Source organism: Channa argus, chromosome 6 (genome assembly GCF_033026475.1).
Source record: "Channa argus isolate prfri chromosome 6, Channa argus male v1.0, whole genome shotgun sequence".
Lineage (NCBI taxonomy): Eukaryota > Metazoa > Chordata > Actinopteri > Anabantiformes > Channidae > Channa > Channa argus.
In genome coordinates, this window is record NC_090202.1 from 1,050,040 (window position 1) to 1,065,386 (window position 15,347).

General features: G+C 41.8%; 1 protein-coding gene across 2 annotated transcripts in view; it reads left to right on the forward strand.

Annotated features, from left to right (window-relative positions):
* The window catches only part of mtnr1ba (melatonin receptor type 1Ba), a 76,535-nt gene that overhangs the window by 55,075 nt on the left and 6,113 nt on the right, over nt 1-15,347 (forward strand). Inside the window, exons 1-2 of one of the 2 annotated variants that reach the window (XM_067508422.1) lie at nt 3,752-5,517; nt 6,509-6,627. In XM_067508422.1, coding sequence (XP_067364523.1) covers nt 5,496-5,517; nt 6,509-6,627 — 141 coding nt within the window. In that variant the 5' untranslated portion in view covers nt 3,752-5,495. Of the gene's footprint in view, nt 1-3,751; nt 5,518-6,508; nt 6,628-15,347 lie in introns of those variants that run through there. The other variant, XM_067508421.1, reaches the window with a different exon arrangement.

Consider the following 15,347-nt stretch of genomic DNA (forward strand, 5'->3'; position numbering starts at 1 on the left):
ATAACATGCTTTTCATGGCAAATCAGAGTCATTCTAAATCAACAGGTGTGTGCCCACAATTCACCATCTGCATGCTGCCATGCATCAAACAAATAATGGAGAAAGCAGTGAGGCTGCTAGAGAACCACAGTTGAGAAGCTGATACAGTAGTGTTAGTGAAAGCCAGATATGGCAGGCATTATAATCATTATAATATAATATCATATCATATAATCATTAGCATTATATTGATTTAGTCATCTGGCAGGTACTTACCAACAGTGACTTACATGTGAGGTACAGGGCAGCAAAAATGAAAAAACAATAAAGTTTTGTTTAATACCTTTTTGCTGGTGATGCTACCACCAGATGCCGTTTATTGGCAGATTGCAGTGAGCAAAGACCTGGATGAGGGAATTGAGGAAGGCAGGTGGTGTTGAGGTGCTTTCTGTAGAAGAGATTCAGAGCTTCGAACCTGAGGAGGGCAGATACAATATGGAATCTGTCACCAGCCTGCCTTAAAAATTATTTTTGAAAAGAATCTAAGAATATGTAAAAAAGCATTGGGCCTAAAATCTAGATATGTGAAAGCATCCTATTATTTGGACAATCACCTAGTTACAGTGGAGCAATTGGCTTGCAAGATGGTACCAACAGCATGTGCATAAGTTAAGTGGGAGTTGGCCCATTTGCTTCCCAGTGCTCCCACATTGGTTCATCACCTCCGCTTGCTAAGGAAGTCTGTTTTCTTAACAAACTCCCCTCAGATTGTACCTGCCTGGCAGCTCTGATAACGTGTCTGCATTCTGAGTCCTCTTTCTGCCTGGTGTTTTACTACAAGTAGGCAAGAAGGCTCAAAAGGGAGATCTATTCCTTTATATTGTGCCTTGTTCCTCTGTGGGTAAATGTAGGCTACACTCTATGTGCCGGATGCTCTCTGTCACTTCTAGTTTCCCACACAGTCAGATCCCCATTTGTAATCCTGACATTAGTGTTGTAGTCAGGACCACGTTACGAGACCAACAGCTTATGTGCAGTATATCGAGACCAAGATCAAGGCTGAGTGAGAACCAAAGACCAGACACTCAGCAAATACTGCACAAACAAGTGGAATGTGCATAAAGCCTTGAAAAAAGTCAATAAAAACACTTAAAAACTATATTAATGATATTTATCTATAAATAGATATGTAGATGTAGAGCTCTATATTATATTATATTATATTATATTATATTATATTATATTATATTATATTATATTATATTATATACACACACACCTACCTCACAAAAAAGTTAGAGATATTCGACTTTCTGGGGAAATTTGCACCTAAAATGCACTAGAACCTTTACAGGTGTACTTAATTTGACCTCCTCTAAACTTGTGAACATGCTGTTCTCTAAAAAGGTGATTAACATATCTGATCTATGAATCGACCAAATGTTCTGGTTCAATGACAGTTTGTATTTAAACAGTCGTCTTCATCATGCTGTTCATATTTTGACATCATGAGACCAAGATGACACCTAACAACTCAAGTTTTTTTCAACATTTTTCAACAGTCACCAGTGTTGTTTCGAAATGTTTTTTTGGGATTAGGAAATTACCATTGCATGCTTCTACTTAAATGTCTTACTTTCACATATAATATCAGTGTAGCATGAACGTTTCACATTTTCCATTAATTGAGTAGTAGATAGATAGATCGATTTGATTGGACTGGTCTTGCGGTCTTGACTTGGTCTCACCCTGCCTTGGTCTTTGGCTCGATATATAATAAGGTCTTGGTGTCGGTAAGGTGGTCTTGATTACGGCTCTGGCTGCCATCCTCATTACATTTCTTTGACATTATGTCTTTCAGATCTACTGTTGTGTAACCCACCACTTCCCCATTACTACCATAACCTGCAAGACATTGAAAGGTTTCCAACGATCATTCACTGATTATACTCAAAATCTATTTTGCTACAACACAAAATTATGTTTTTTTATTTTTTTTCCTAACCTTTAACATTTTTTCATAGGCTATGTCAAGTCCAATATGTAGTCTAATGCTTGTACACAAACATCTATGTTCACTTTCAACCATTTACTTTACATAAAGTAAATGTATGGATGCATTAAATGGTTGCATCAATGCAACCAAATAGTTCAATATCTTTATTATTTATGAAGTTACATATAGAACAAAAAGCTCCAACGCACACACACACACAAATACACACACACACACACACACACATGATTAAGCCACAATTACACAGACTTTCATGCTGTATGAAGAGATGGAACTTCTCATTCATTTGAATGGGGAAGTGAGTTTTCCCAGATTGGGCCGGCAGCACAGGGGACTCCAGCAAAACAATGCATCATAATGTGAGAAAAAAAAAAAGAGGAGGATCTTGTTTATCTTTTCTGCAATGTACTTTGGAGCATTCAACAAATCACTGTTTGAATGCAGCCTAAGAGAAGGAAAGACTGATGTAAGTGGTTGTCCAACAAAAAACAAAAATGAAAATGAAGTAAAATTAATTGCTCACCACATCTGCGACACTTTTACACATTTCTCTTTATGTAGCACACACCTACACATATAACACTACTAAAAATCAGTGCTTAACACTCAGCAGCCCAACACGTTTCCCCAATGTGGAGGAGATTACATTGGCAGGTGGTTGTTGGTGACTGTTTACTGACACTGTAGCTACTAATTGGACTGAGAAGGTTTCTGATTGATGTAAATTTACTGTTTGTCACTACATGAAAAAGAGCTCTTTGTCTTAAAGGACAGTTTATTAGCTGGACATCTGGGTTCTTTCTCCTGCTGGAAGATGTCATCTCTGCAATCTACACAATAAAATGTCTGTAACTTTCCATATTCCACCAAACATAGAGATACAGAGATTATTTCTGAGCCGCACAAACCAATGTGCAGCTCAGACTTTGCTAAAACCAGAGCAAACAAAGCTAAATGTATAAAGCTACTAGAGAAAAGTGTAAAGTCCAAACATATTATTCAAGCAACATCTGGCAGGAGTGAAAAACAAAGAAAGCAGATAGATGAGATGTCAGTTCATACAGAAATTATGTGAAACAATCTGGAAAAGAGTGTGTGGCAGCTGAAGGGCCATGATTTCGGTGAATGATCTGCAGGTGAGATTGTGGGTGGAGAAGGGTGGGTCAAGCAGAAATGGGGGGATTAGACAACTAATATAGAATATAGGAAGGGATTGATGGAGTAGGTGAAAGAGAGAAAGAAAGACAGAGAAGTGGAGACAAGTGCGTGTCTGTGTGAAAACCAGCCATTGAGGAAGACAATTTGAAGAAAGAGAGAAAAAAACCAGGATAAACCAGATCAATCAATCAATATCAAAACTGTATTTATTTAGTACCTTTTGTTAAGATTAATGCAATTTAAAGTGCTGCACAGATGATGTAAATTTCATAAAAGATGAACCAAGCAAAGACAATAAAAGAGAAACACTGTTAAAGTGATCATAATGCCCACTAAACCCATCTATTTCAAATAATAATAATAATAATAAAGACATTGTCCACATGACGTAAAACGTGGGCAATAAGAGCATGAGACGATGTAACAGTGAGACCAATGCACAAAAATTGAATTTAATTCTTTTTTAAAATTATAAATTTCAATATCGATAAAACCTATGAATAAATCAATGTAAAACTGAGAATTAAAGAAAGTAAATGATCAAATAAATTATATGTAATTAAATGTTCTGCACTTATTTAGCACTTTTCTACCTATTGGCACTCAAACAATTTACACTGCTTCTTATTCACCCATTCACACTCACACACACACCGATGGGGGAGCTGCTATGCATCTGGCCAACACTCACCAGGAGCAACTAAGTTGGGGTTCAGTGTCTTGCTCAAGGACACTTTGACATGTGACCGGAGGAGCCGGGAATTGAACCAACAACTGCGAGATTGGTGGACGACCGCTCTACCTTCCTGCACCACAGTAAATGGCTCACATGAGATATTTAATCAAAAGTCAGGCTAAAAGGATGAGTTTTTAGTTTACTTTCAAAAACACCAAGACTTTGTTGTTCTGAGAGGAGGGTTTTTACCTGATCAAAAGCTTTGTGACAGGCAGGAGACCACAAAAAATTCTCCTTTCCCCTAAGCAAATCTGTGAGTGGTGGCACCACAGCAGAGAAGTTCCTACAAAACCTCCTATGATAACAAGGCCGAGAACTTTAGCAATGACTTGGAGGACTAGTCCCTGCCCCACTACTCGGCCGAGGCAGGTCACAGTCTCGCTTGCAAACTCACACTTTGCCAGGTTGACCATGAGCCTCGCCGTACACGACCGCAACATCGAAATACACCACGCAGCTCTCCATGTCACCTGATACATGATTCATCAGGTGGTGGAAAAAGCAGTCATTTTACAAACATGGTGGGAAACAGGAACCTGCCAATATCCTACCAACCCACCCGGTCAACACAACCATCCATTCTGGGAAAAGGAAATGAATTGGGTTTGGTAAAGCTGTTTACCTAACGAAAGTCACAGCAAAAACGTGGTGTGTTATCAGATTTGGGGACTAAACAATCATGGTAAGGCTGAGCTGGAAGAGCAAGGTTCAACAATACCATTTTCTAGCATATATTTCAACCTGGAGTCAAACAATTTTCATTTTTCAATATAAACACGATATAACATTTGTTTTACTGGCTATGCATCACCAACAGCAATGTTATGTTCAGTTAGAGGAGTATGACCAAGTATATCATCAAACGAAGAAGGAAAGCTCCTGAGGGGAGCTGTTTGAAGGAAGATAAAGTAATTACAAATTAAGAGGATTGCGTTGATTTAAAAGAAACAAATAAGAACAAATCAAATTACAGGTCTCACAGGTCTTGGGGCATTTCACATTTCAGTCTGAGAGAGACAGACAGCACAATAGGAGGCAGAAGTGCTATATTGTAAACGTAGCTTGTGAGCTAATTTTATATCCAGTTGTGGAAAAGAAGGACAATGCTGAACATAATGAGGAGGATTCAGGGTCAGAAGTGAACGAAAATAATGAGGTGATAGATCCAACTTGCAGACCACATGCTACATTTTCCTCTAAAGAAACCCCCATATCACCTGCTCCAGAAATGGAAGAAAGGTATGACGCAAAGCAAATATAAACATAAGGATGAAGCTCTAATTGAGGTGTCAGAATAGGGGGACTATATACTTTTTATGCTGAAGAGGAAGAATCAACTGACGAGAAAGAGGATCCAGCTGAGAGAGAAGAATATTTCCAATCAAAGGATGGAACATTGATCTGTTCTTCCTTCCCTCTCAGTGATGGACGACTGATGTTGACAGCAGAGAGAGAGACAAGCCACCATCATCCAACAGCATGTGCAAGGACTCGTATTGATGACATAAGGTCCACTTTTGACCTGTTTCTACCCAAGCCTATTCAAGAGGTGGTACTGAACATGACAAACAAGAAGGGGTGAACAAGTGGAGAAAGATAGATCAGATGGATCTGCAGGCATATGTGGGTATGTTGATTTTCGCTGGCGTGTACTGATCCACTAAAGAAGCTACAGCTAGTTTGTGGCATCCAGAGTCTGGTAGGGCAATTTTTCGTGCTACCAAGACACTCAAGGTGTTTCATAAAATCTCAAATGATTTGATTATAGATGTAAGACAGATTTGGGTGAAGTATCAATTTTATATTCTTAAAATAACAGTCAAACCCGACCGGGTCAATTGTGACCCCAGAGGAACAAGTGTAAATATGTGATCCCACTAAAAAAATTTAAATGATTCAAAAACAGCATGCTCACTAATTTTCGACATATACCACTGTGTAATAAGTCAAATAATACAAAATAATATAAAGTTAAAATAATTAATGGTTTCATTTTATTATCATTAAAAATACATGGTAATACTTTTATGTAAACAGGGTCTGTTGCCCCTGCTGTAGGGAAGACACCCACCAGAGGAGGATGGTTCATTCAGACAATGAATTAAAAACGTTTTTTGGTGGGTCGACAGCATATGTGGAAGACTTCAGTTTTTATACTACCTTCCAATCAAGTGCTGTTTCACGTCAAATCCATCCACATCCTCAGCACTGACCTTTACATCACCTCTTCATCACTAGCTCCTCTCTTCAAATGGTGGTGTCAAAATGCAATTTAGTCATCAAAGACTCCCCACTTGTTCTTTAAGTTCTACAAAATTTCTTTTCTCTATGAATTAAATTATTATTTTAGATCAAAACATGTTTTTTGATATTCGGTTGACCTCACACAGTGAGTTTGGAGGACAGCAGTGGGAAACTGTATTGAAGTGTAATGTCATGAAAGGAAAGGAGTCCAGTGTGTTCTCTCTGTCTTCATTAGTGTGATTGGTTGACAGTGTTAGGAAGCCTGTCATGGGTGAGGTGTGACCATGCATATATATGGTTTCTGTTCATTGAAGGTTGTTACATTATCACCCACAGCCCCACATGTCTCTTTCCTCTGCTTGTGTTCTTTATAGGAAATGTCTTTGTAGTGAGCCTGGCCTTCGCTGACTTAGTGGTTGCATTCTACCCCTACCCTCTGGTTTTGTATGCCATCTTCCATGACGGCTGGTCACTTGGTGAAACCCAATGCAAGGTGAGCTATGACTGTGTACATGTGTAATGCTTACTTGGACTAAAAGGAACCTTAATCTTATTTCTGCAGTACAGCTCAAGTTAATCAACTTTATAGACTTTGATAAGCCTCATATCACAAGTTTACCTCAAGGGGCTTTACAATCTGTAATGAGCATGACAGTTCAGATAAAGGAAACCTCCCAACAAAACCTGTTATCCTGGTAAAAACAAGGGGAAGACAAACTAAAATGGTGAGTTCAAGGTTCTAAATAACCAAGCAGACATGATCCAGGAAAACAGCAGCTGTATTTTTTTAAAACAAGTAGAGTAGAGCTCCTTGAGAACCAAGTTATGGTTAAACTGGAAAAAGCCTTGTGCAGCGTCCATAATGACAAAGTTAAAAACGGAATTTTAGAAATGTTTGCAAATCCTTGAAAAAGGAAAAAGGAAATTTCACATTGGCCTAAGTATTTTGACCCTTTGCAACAACACTTAAAATTTAGCTCAGGTACGGCGCATTTGTCTTTATCGTCGGTGTATTAAATTTATTAGACATGATTTGGAAGGGCACACATCTCTATAGAAGGCCTCACAGCTGACAATGCCTACTGTATCAGAGCGGAAGCCATAAGGTCAATAGAACTGAGATAGAATAGAACCTGGAGAGCTCACAGACAAGATTAGCCACAGATCTGGGGAGGGCTACAAAATTGTGCTGCTGCACTGCAGGTTCCCAAGAAAATATTGAATTTCATAATTCTGAAATGGAAAAAGTTTGACACCAGTCACCTGGCCAAACTGAGCGTCTCCACGGCTTTCATCCCTCTGATGCAGCTCCCTGTGGCTTTTAAAAATAATTAATCATTATTTAATTAAAATATATTGTAATTCTAAATTTGAAGATTTTTATTTTTTTTTTTTTTTTCAGTTTATCCCGTGAGTTCAGTGTCACCACAGCAGATCATTGTCAGCATGTTGATTTGGCACAGTTTTTACGCCGGATGCCCTTCCTGCCAGCACGCGATTTCTCTAACTTTTTGAACCCCAGGTAGGCCAACTGTGGAGAATTCTAAGAAAAGTTTCAACAGAACGTTCAATTCTACGTGGGCGGATTCATTTGCTTTCACTGCTGACGAGACTGGTTTACCAGTCTGTTTAATATGTAATGAGAAACTAGCAAACAACAAAAAGCCAAGTGTCGCAAGACATTTCCAGAATAAAAGAGCCTTTGCTCAAAAAATATCCTCCCCAAACCGGACAAACGTGTGTTTGAAACTTGGAATTCTATCCCCGACATTTATGTGAACCTGAAAAAGTATGCACTTGGAGTCCTGTCGATCTGTGGATCCACATGTTTGTGAGCAGGTGTTCTCCAACATGAACTATTAAAAGGAAACATTGCGCACGGCTTGCGATTCTGTATAAAGATGAAGGTGACGGCATACAGCCCTAATTACAATTTTACTTTAAAGTAACCTTCAACCCAACGTCTTTTTTTTCAAAATGTTTGCATGCAGAAATGTAATTTTGTTTTCTCTGCAGTCGTTCATTGATTTCATAAATGTAACCCATTATAGTTTAGTTTATACATAGCATGAAGGCAAAAAAAATGTTATATGCTGGGTTATTTCATTTTAAATGCCAAAAAGGTTTGGTGGCTCCCACTGTTCTCTTTACTGTGGGAAACTGGTCCAAATGGTCTTTGATTGATAAAGGTTGTCGACCCATGGCCTAGACGGATACCTCCCCTCAGACCAACCATGAAAGCCAGCTCAAAGTTTGCAAAAAAGAAAAACTTTAATTGGACTATTTGGCCTTAATTCTAAAAGGTTATGTCAGGAATTCATCATCTGCCTAATACTATCACTACAGTGAAGCATGGTGGAGTCAGCATCAAGCTGTGGGTTTTCTTTCCCCCCCAGTAGCAAGGACTGAGAGCCTGGTCAGGGTTGAACTAAGGCTGAATGGAGTAAAGTACAGAGATCCTCAGAACCTGTTCCACAGCCCTCAGGACCTCAGAGATAGAGGGCTGAAAGTTCACCTTCCAAGATGAATCACACGACCAAGACAAGACTGGAGTGGCTTAGGAACAACTCTGAAGTTGGAACAGCCCTGACTTAAACCCTATTAAACATCTATGTAAAGACCTAAAGTTCTGTCCCTATCCAACCTGACTGAGCTCGAGTGTCACTCTAACATGTATATTTAGATTAATATTAGGACACAAGTGATGAGGCGGAGAGGAGGCTTTTAATTAAATGAGGGTTTAATTTTTTTTTAAAAAGCAAACAAAAAGAAAATCACTCTAGGAAAAATTACATTGACAGACAACTGACTAAGTGAAACAGTAACTCAAAACACCAACCTAGATATGAATGTAGAAGTGAAGGAGCTAATCTCTGAGGTGTGGCGGAGTGACGAGGAAGGGTTAACACATTCAAAATACAACAGAGCAAAGGTTAACAAATTATAAAAGGACTAAACCTAAATAATAAACTAAATAAAGAGGAGTGTGCATATTCAAAACAACAGGGGTAAGATTCAAAACTAAACAAAATACTGCACACAAGCCAGAGCAAAAATGAGCAAAAAAAAAGAACCAAATCAATAAACCAAACCAAGCAGACCAACAAATGAAGGGAAAAGAGTCCAGAATTACAGAAGAAGCCCGACAGAACTGGGAAATCAGAAGTTCACACAATTGGAAACTAAGTTTTTGAAAATAGGGTGTCCACAGGGAGGTTCACTGACCAGGAAAGAGGATAGATTATCTGGCAAGGAACAGTGCGGAGAGCTGGTTATAAATACAAAGGGGCACAGGTGAAAACAATCAGGGTTAACAAAGTGACAAAAGAAGCTAAGGAACGATGGTCATATATTGTAACACCAGATTCAATGACTATGTTGCGCAGCCCTCTGGCTGTAGCATAATGAACCAATCCCTGCATACACACGCCAACTGAAGCACTATGGTCCACGCCCACCGGTGAGTGGGGCAAAAGTTGCTATTTTATCACTCTCGTGGTGCGCTCAATTATGTCCGCAATCAAACCATAAGAGAGGCTTGGCAGGTCGGTGATGTGATGCTGCCGCCTGGTGAGCAGGTGGATGAGGTGGAGGGGCAGGCTGCACCGGAGCAGGACGCGATGGTCGTGAAAAGTGTCACGACGGTTACGCCAGTGACCGGTGGAGCAGTAGGGAGCCGTGATATGGCGGCGAATCTTCTCCCGAATCTTCTCCCCTTCTTCGTCTACATCTATTTAACAAGGTGCTGAAAATGGGGACCAAAAAGACCATTAGGGCTGATGGGTTCCTCCAGCATATCCTTCCTGACGGCCTCTGGGATGGAAAAAAGATGAAGCCAGGCGCTCCTTGAAATCATGGTTTGCCATGCCAACATGCACGCCGAATCGGTCACTTTCGGGGCACACATGGCGAGGATAGCGCCGGAGAACTTGCTGATCTCTTTGGCCTATTTGGCGGGGAGAGAATCAGATATCAGAGCCGGCTCGGAGACAGCGTTAGCTAAAACAAATGTTGTTAGCTGCCGCTGCCGAGTGGAACGCGGAATGATGTCTGTGGTCAGCGAGGTGGGCCATCAAGGCATCTATAGGAGAGGGTGGAGTGTTGCGTCAGCCGGCTCTGAGGTTACACTTGACTCCAAAGAGAGCGGCGAGGCTCGGTTCCAGGTTGGGACCATCATCAGTGAGAACTTTCACCTTATAGGAGCAAAGGTGGAAACTGAAGCCTTCAGTTTTGCCAGCTCGTTGGTAGACCTGTGTAAGTAGGTGGCTCTGTAGGGAATAGTGGCAAGGTGGGGACAGGCCGGGATGCTCACCCGAGGTTATAGCGGCCAAAGGCGGCTTCCGGTGTTGGCAACGTGGCATCCTCCTGTACAGAAAGATCACAGCGAGCGCTGGCGATCTTAATGATATCTGGAAGCTCTTGTAAAAGCTGGATCATGGGGGGCAGTGGCGTAGATGATTCTGAGCTACGGTGAAGAGGGTAGCTCAGAGGGCGCTGCCCTAGCCCCACAGATGGGAGAGGGGGGAGCGGGGGGAGCCCGAGGGTGAGCTGTTAGATGCAGAGGCGGAGTCGTCCGACTTCGGCTCTTGTTGACGTTGTTCAGTAGGTAATCAGGAGGCTCAATGTCAAAGATATCGTTCAGAACCCAGTACTGCTCTGGGGCTTCAGAGAAAAGTCAGTCGGGAGTGTAGGGTGTCCTCAGGGAGAAGCCTGAAGAACATGCAAGAAGCCTGCTCAGTAAGAGCGAGACCAGCGTGTTCTGCTCCTAAGCAGCCAAGGCAGCGAGGGTAAAGGTCTCCGGGTTCGATGTGGCCGTCGTCACAAGAGCCGCAGATCCTGAAGCCGCCTTCCTTAGCTTAGCTCCCGGAGGTGCTGCTGTTGTTCTTGCTGCTGCGTCGAAAGGACATATTGCTCTTTAGAAAAGAATTGCAACCACAAGGGGGCACAAGCCAGTGTCTTCTTGTGCCAGTCCCAAGTCTGGATAAATGCAGAGGGTTGTGGCAGGAAGGGCATCCGACGTAAAACACATGTAAAATAAAAAATGCGAATCGTGACAATGACTTCCATACCGGATCGGTCGGGTCCCGGGTTAACAACGACTGCCACCGGTGCTGTTGACCTACAGGGTACCGGTGGAAATTGGACTACTGTTGGTCGAAGATGAAGAAGGAGAGGAGACAAGAGGAAAGCTGAAAGAATGTAAGACTGACAGTAGGGACTTTGAATGTTGGGACTATGACAGGGAAGGACAGAGAGTTGATTGACATAATGCAGGGAAGGAAGGTGGACATACTGTGTGTCCAGGAGACCAGGTGGAAAGGTAGCAAGGCTAGAAGCTTAGGAGCAGGGTTCAAGTTGTTCTACCATGGGTCAGATAGGAGGAGAAATGGAGTAGGAGTTATCCTGAAAGAGGAGTTGGTGAGGAATGTTCTAGAGGTGAAAAGAGTATCAGACAGGTTGATGAGTGTGGAGCTGGAAATTGAAGGGGTGATTTTCAATGTTGTGAGTGGTTATGTCCCACATGTAGGATGTGAGTTAGAAGAGAAGGAGAAATTCTGGAGTGAGTTAGATGAAGTGATGCAGAGCATCTCCAGAGGTGAGACAGTGGTGATTGGTGCAGATTTCAATGGGCATGTTGGTGAAGGGAACAGAGGTGATGAGACTGTGATGGTCAGGTTTGGTATTCAGGACAGGAACACAGAAGGACAGATGGTGGTAGACATCAGGAGTGAAAGAGGTTAGCTAAGAAGAAGTGGGACACAGAGGACTGAAGAGAGTAGACAGGAGTATATGGAGATACAGTGTAAGGTGAAGGTAGAGGTGGCAAAGGCCAAACAAAGAGCATATGAGGACTTGTATGTTAGGTTGGACACTAAAGAGGGAGAGGTGGGTTTGTACAGGTTGGTGAGACAAAGAGATAGAGATGGGAAGGATGTGCAGCAGGTTAGTGTGATTAAAGATAAGGATGGAAATGTATTGACAGGTGCCAGGAGTGTGATGGGAAGATGGAAGGAGAACTTTGAAGAGTTGATGAACGAGGAAAATGAAAGGGAACGAAGAGTAGAAGAGGTGACTGATGTGGAGCAGGAAGTAGCAAAGATTAGTAAGAGTGAAGTGAGGAGGACGTTGAAGAGGATGAAGAGTGGAAAGGCAGTTGGTCCTGATGACAAACCTGTGGAGGTATGGAAGTGTCTAGGAGAGGTGGCAGTAGAGTTTCTGACTAGTTTGTTCAACAAGATCTTGGAGAGTGAGAGGATGCTGAGGACTGGAGGAGAAGTGTACTAGTGCCCATTTTTAAGAACAAGGGAGATGAGCAGAGCTGTGGAAACTATAAATAGGCTCATCAGAATAAAGCTGATGAGCCAAACAATGAAGTTGTGGGAAAGAGTAGTGGAAGCTCGGCTAAGGGCAGAGATGAACATTTGTGAGCAGCAATATGGTTTCATGCTTAAAAAGAAAACAACAGATGCAATATTTGCTTTGAGGATGCTGATGGAGAAGCACAGAGAAGGTCAGAGGGAGTTGCATTGTGTCTTCGTAGATTTAGAGAAAGTGTATGACAGGGTGCAGAGAGAGGAGCTGTGGTATTGTATGAGGACGTCTGGAGCGGCAGAGAAGTATGTTAGAGTGGTGCAGGACATGTATGAGAGCTGTAAGACAGTGGTGAGGTGCTGTAGGTGTGACAGAGGAGTTCAAGGTGGAGGTGGATCTGCATCAAGGATCAGCTCTGAGCCCCTTCTTGTTTGCTCTGGTGAAGGACAGAGTGACAGATGAGGTTAGACAGGAATCTCCATGGACTATGATGTTTGCAGATGACATTGTGATTTGTAGTGAGAGCAGGGAGCAGGTGGAGGAAAATCTAGAGAGGTGGAGGTCTGCTCTGGAAAACAGAGGAATGAAGCTTAGCCGCAGTAAGACAGAATACATGTGTGTCAATGAGAGGAACCCAGGTGGAACAGTGAGGTTACAGGGAGCAGAGGTGAAGAAGGTGCAGGACTTTAAGTACTTAGGGTCAACGGTTCAGAGCAACGGAGACTGTGGAAAAGAGGTGAAGAGGCGAGTGCAGGCAGGTTGGAACAGGTGGAGAAAAGTGTCAGGTGTGTTGTGTGATAAAAGATTATCAGTGAGAATGAAAGGAAAGATGTTCAAGACGGTGGTGAGACCAGAGATGTTGTTCAGCTTAGAGACAGTGGCACTGAAGAAAAGACAGGAGGCAGAGCTGGAGGTAGCAGAGCTTAAGATGTTGAGGTTCTCTTTGGGAGGGACGAGGATGGACAGGATCAGGAATGAGGACATCAGAGGGACAGATCATGTTAGATGTGTTGGAGATAAAGTCAGAGAGGACAGATTGAGGTGGTTTGGACATGTTCAGAGGAGAAACTGTGAATATATCGGTAGAAGGATGCTGAGGTTGGAGCTGCCAGGCAGGAGGTCTAGAGGAAGAGCAAAGAGGAGATTTATGGATGTAGTGAGGGAGGACATGAAGTTAGTTGGTGTGAGTGAAGAGGATGCAGAGGACAGAGTTAGATGGAGACACATGATTCACTGTGGCGACTCCTGAAAGGGAAACAGCCCAAAGGAAAAGAAGAAGAAAAGAATTTCTCTAGTTGGCACAAGGCTGAAGGTAAAAGAGGGAAGAATTGCTACAGTCACTGCTCTGTTATGGTGCGATGTGTGGATGTAATCAGGCACCATGACTGCGATAAAGTAGCAAGCTTTGGCCCACTCACCAGGGGGTGTGGACTATACAGCGTCAGTTGGTGCGTGCTCACAGGGATCGGCTCATTATGCTACAGCCAGAGTGCAAGCAACATAGGAAATAGAAACTAAAAATAGGAAGTGGTGCTGAGGGACTACAAAATAAAAGCCAGGGTGCAGGAAGTAAAGCTAGAAAACATAAAAACAAACAAGTTGAAAACAACAAACTGAAACCGCCCCCCTTTTTGAAACCAAACTAATTTGAGTGCCTTTGTTAGATCAAAGGTTTAAATGCTTGGTGATTACTAGGTAGAAAGTACCACTAACAACATCCCCTTCACTAAGAGCAAAGCTTTCTACCTACAGTTCTTAAGACTATTAAATAACAGACCAAATCATCAGAGTCAAGAGAAGTGAAAATCATCCACCTCTGAAACAATCAAATTTCAAACAGCACCTTGTTGAGTGTATCTCCTGCCCTCGTTTTAATGCTTGTCTTTGCTGCCAAAGGTATTTTCCCAAAGAACTGAGTAATGTTGTCACACTAATGTGCATATTTAAATCTATATTAGGACCCAAGAGAGGAGATGGTGAGAGGAGCTGTTACGGTAAATGATGGTTTTATTGACAAAAGACAACCAAAAAAAAGTCACTACACGAGGAGGCAGGAAATGTAGTACTAACTAAATATACAAAGTAACACAGATCGAGACTTTAAACAAGCTAGACAGGGGAAATAAACTAGATTATTACTGTGCTGGGGAAGCAACAGAACCTAGAAACGAGGGTGAAGTAAACAGGGAAAAACAGACAAACTAGGCATAAAAGGCAGACTGACAACCAAACACAAAACCTGGACCAAATCATCTGAGCGCTGAAACAGAATGAATCAAATGGGAAACCAAAGCTAAAAGGTGAGGACAGATAGTCCGAACATGAGGATACAGCTGAGTATGGAAGGAGTACACACAACAGGGAAACAATGTCCAAGAGCAAAGACTGTCCATAGAAATCCCCACAGTTCACAGAGGAGCAGAGACAATCTGTCAGGGAACAGGGGGGAGAGTTGGGTATAAATACACAGCGGCACAGGTGAAAACAATCAGGGTTCACAAGGAGAAACAAGAAGCTAATGAAACTAACAATAGGAGGTGGTACTGAGGGACTACAAAATAAAAGCCAAGGGCAGGAAGTAAAAAGGAAAAACAAAGTCCAGGAAACGGGAAGGTGACAAATGTGATATTTCAGTTTTTTTTTTTTGTTTTTAATAAATTTACACACATTTCTAAAATTCTGTTTTCACTTTTCATAATTGGGTACTGAGTGTAGATTAGTGAGGAAAAAATGAATTTAACCATCTGTAGAATCGGTCTGCAACATAACAAAACTGACCAAAGTGAAGGGATTCTGAAAACTTTCTGAATGCACTGTGTAGGACAGATAGTCTTGACTTTGATGGAAATGACTTTGATGACTTTGTTGGAAAAAAGTCTACAACAAAGGTAAAATTACCAC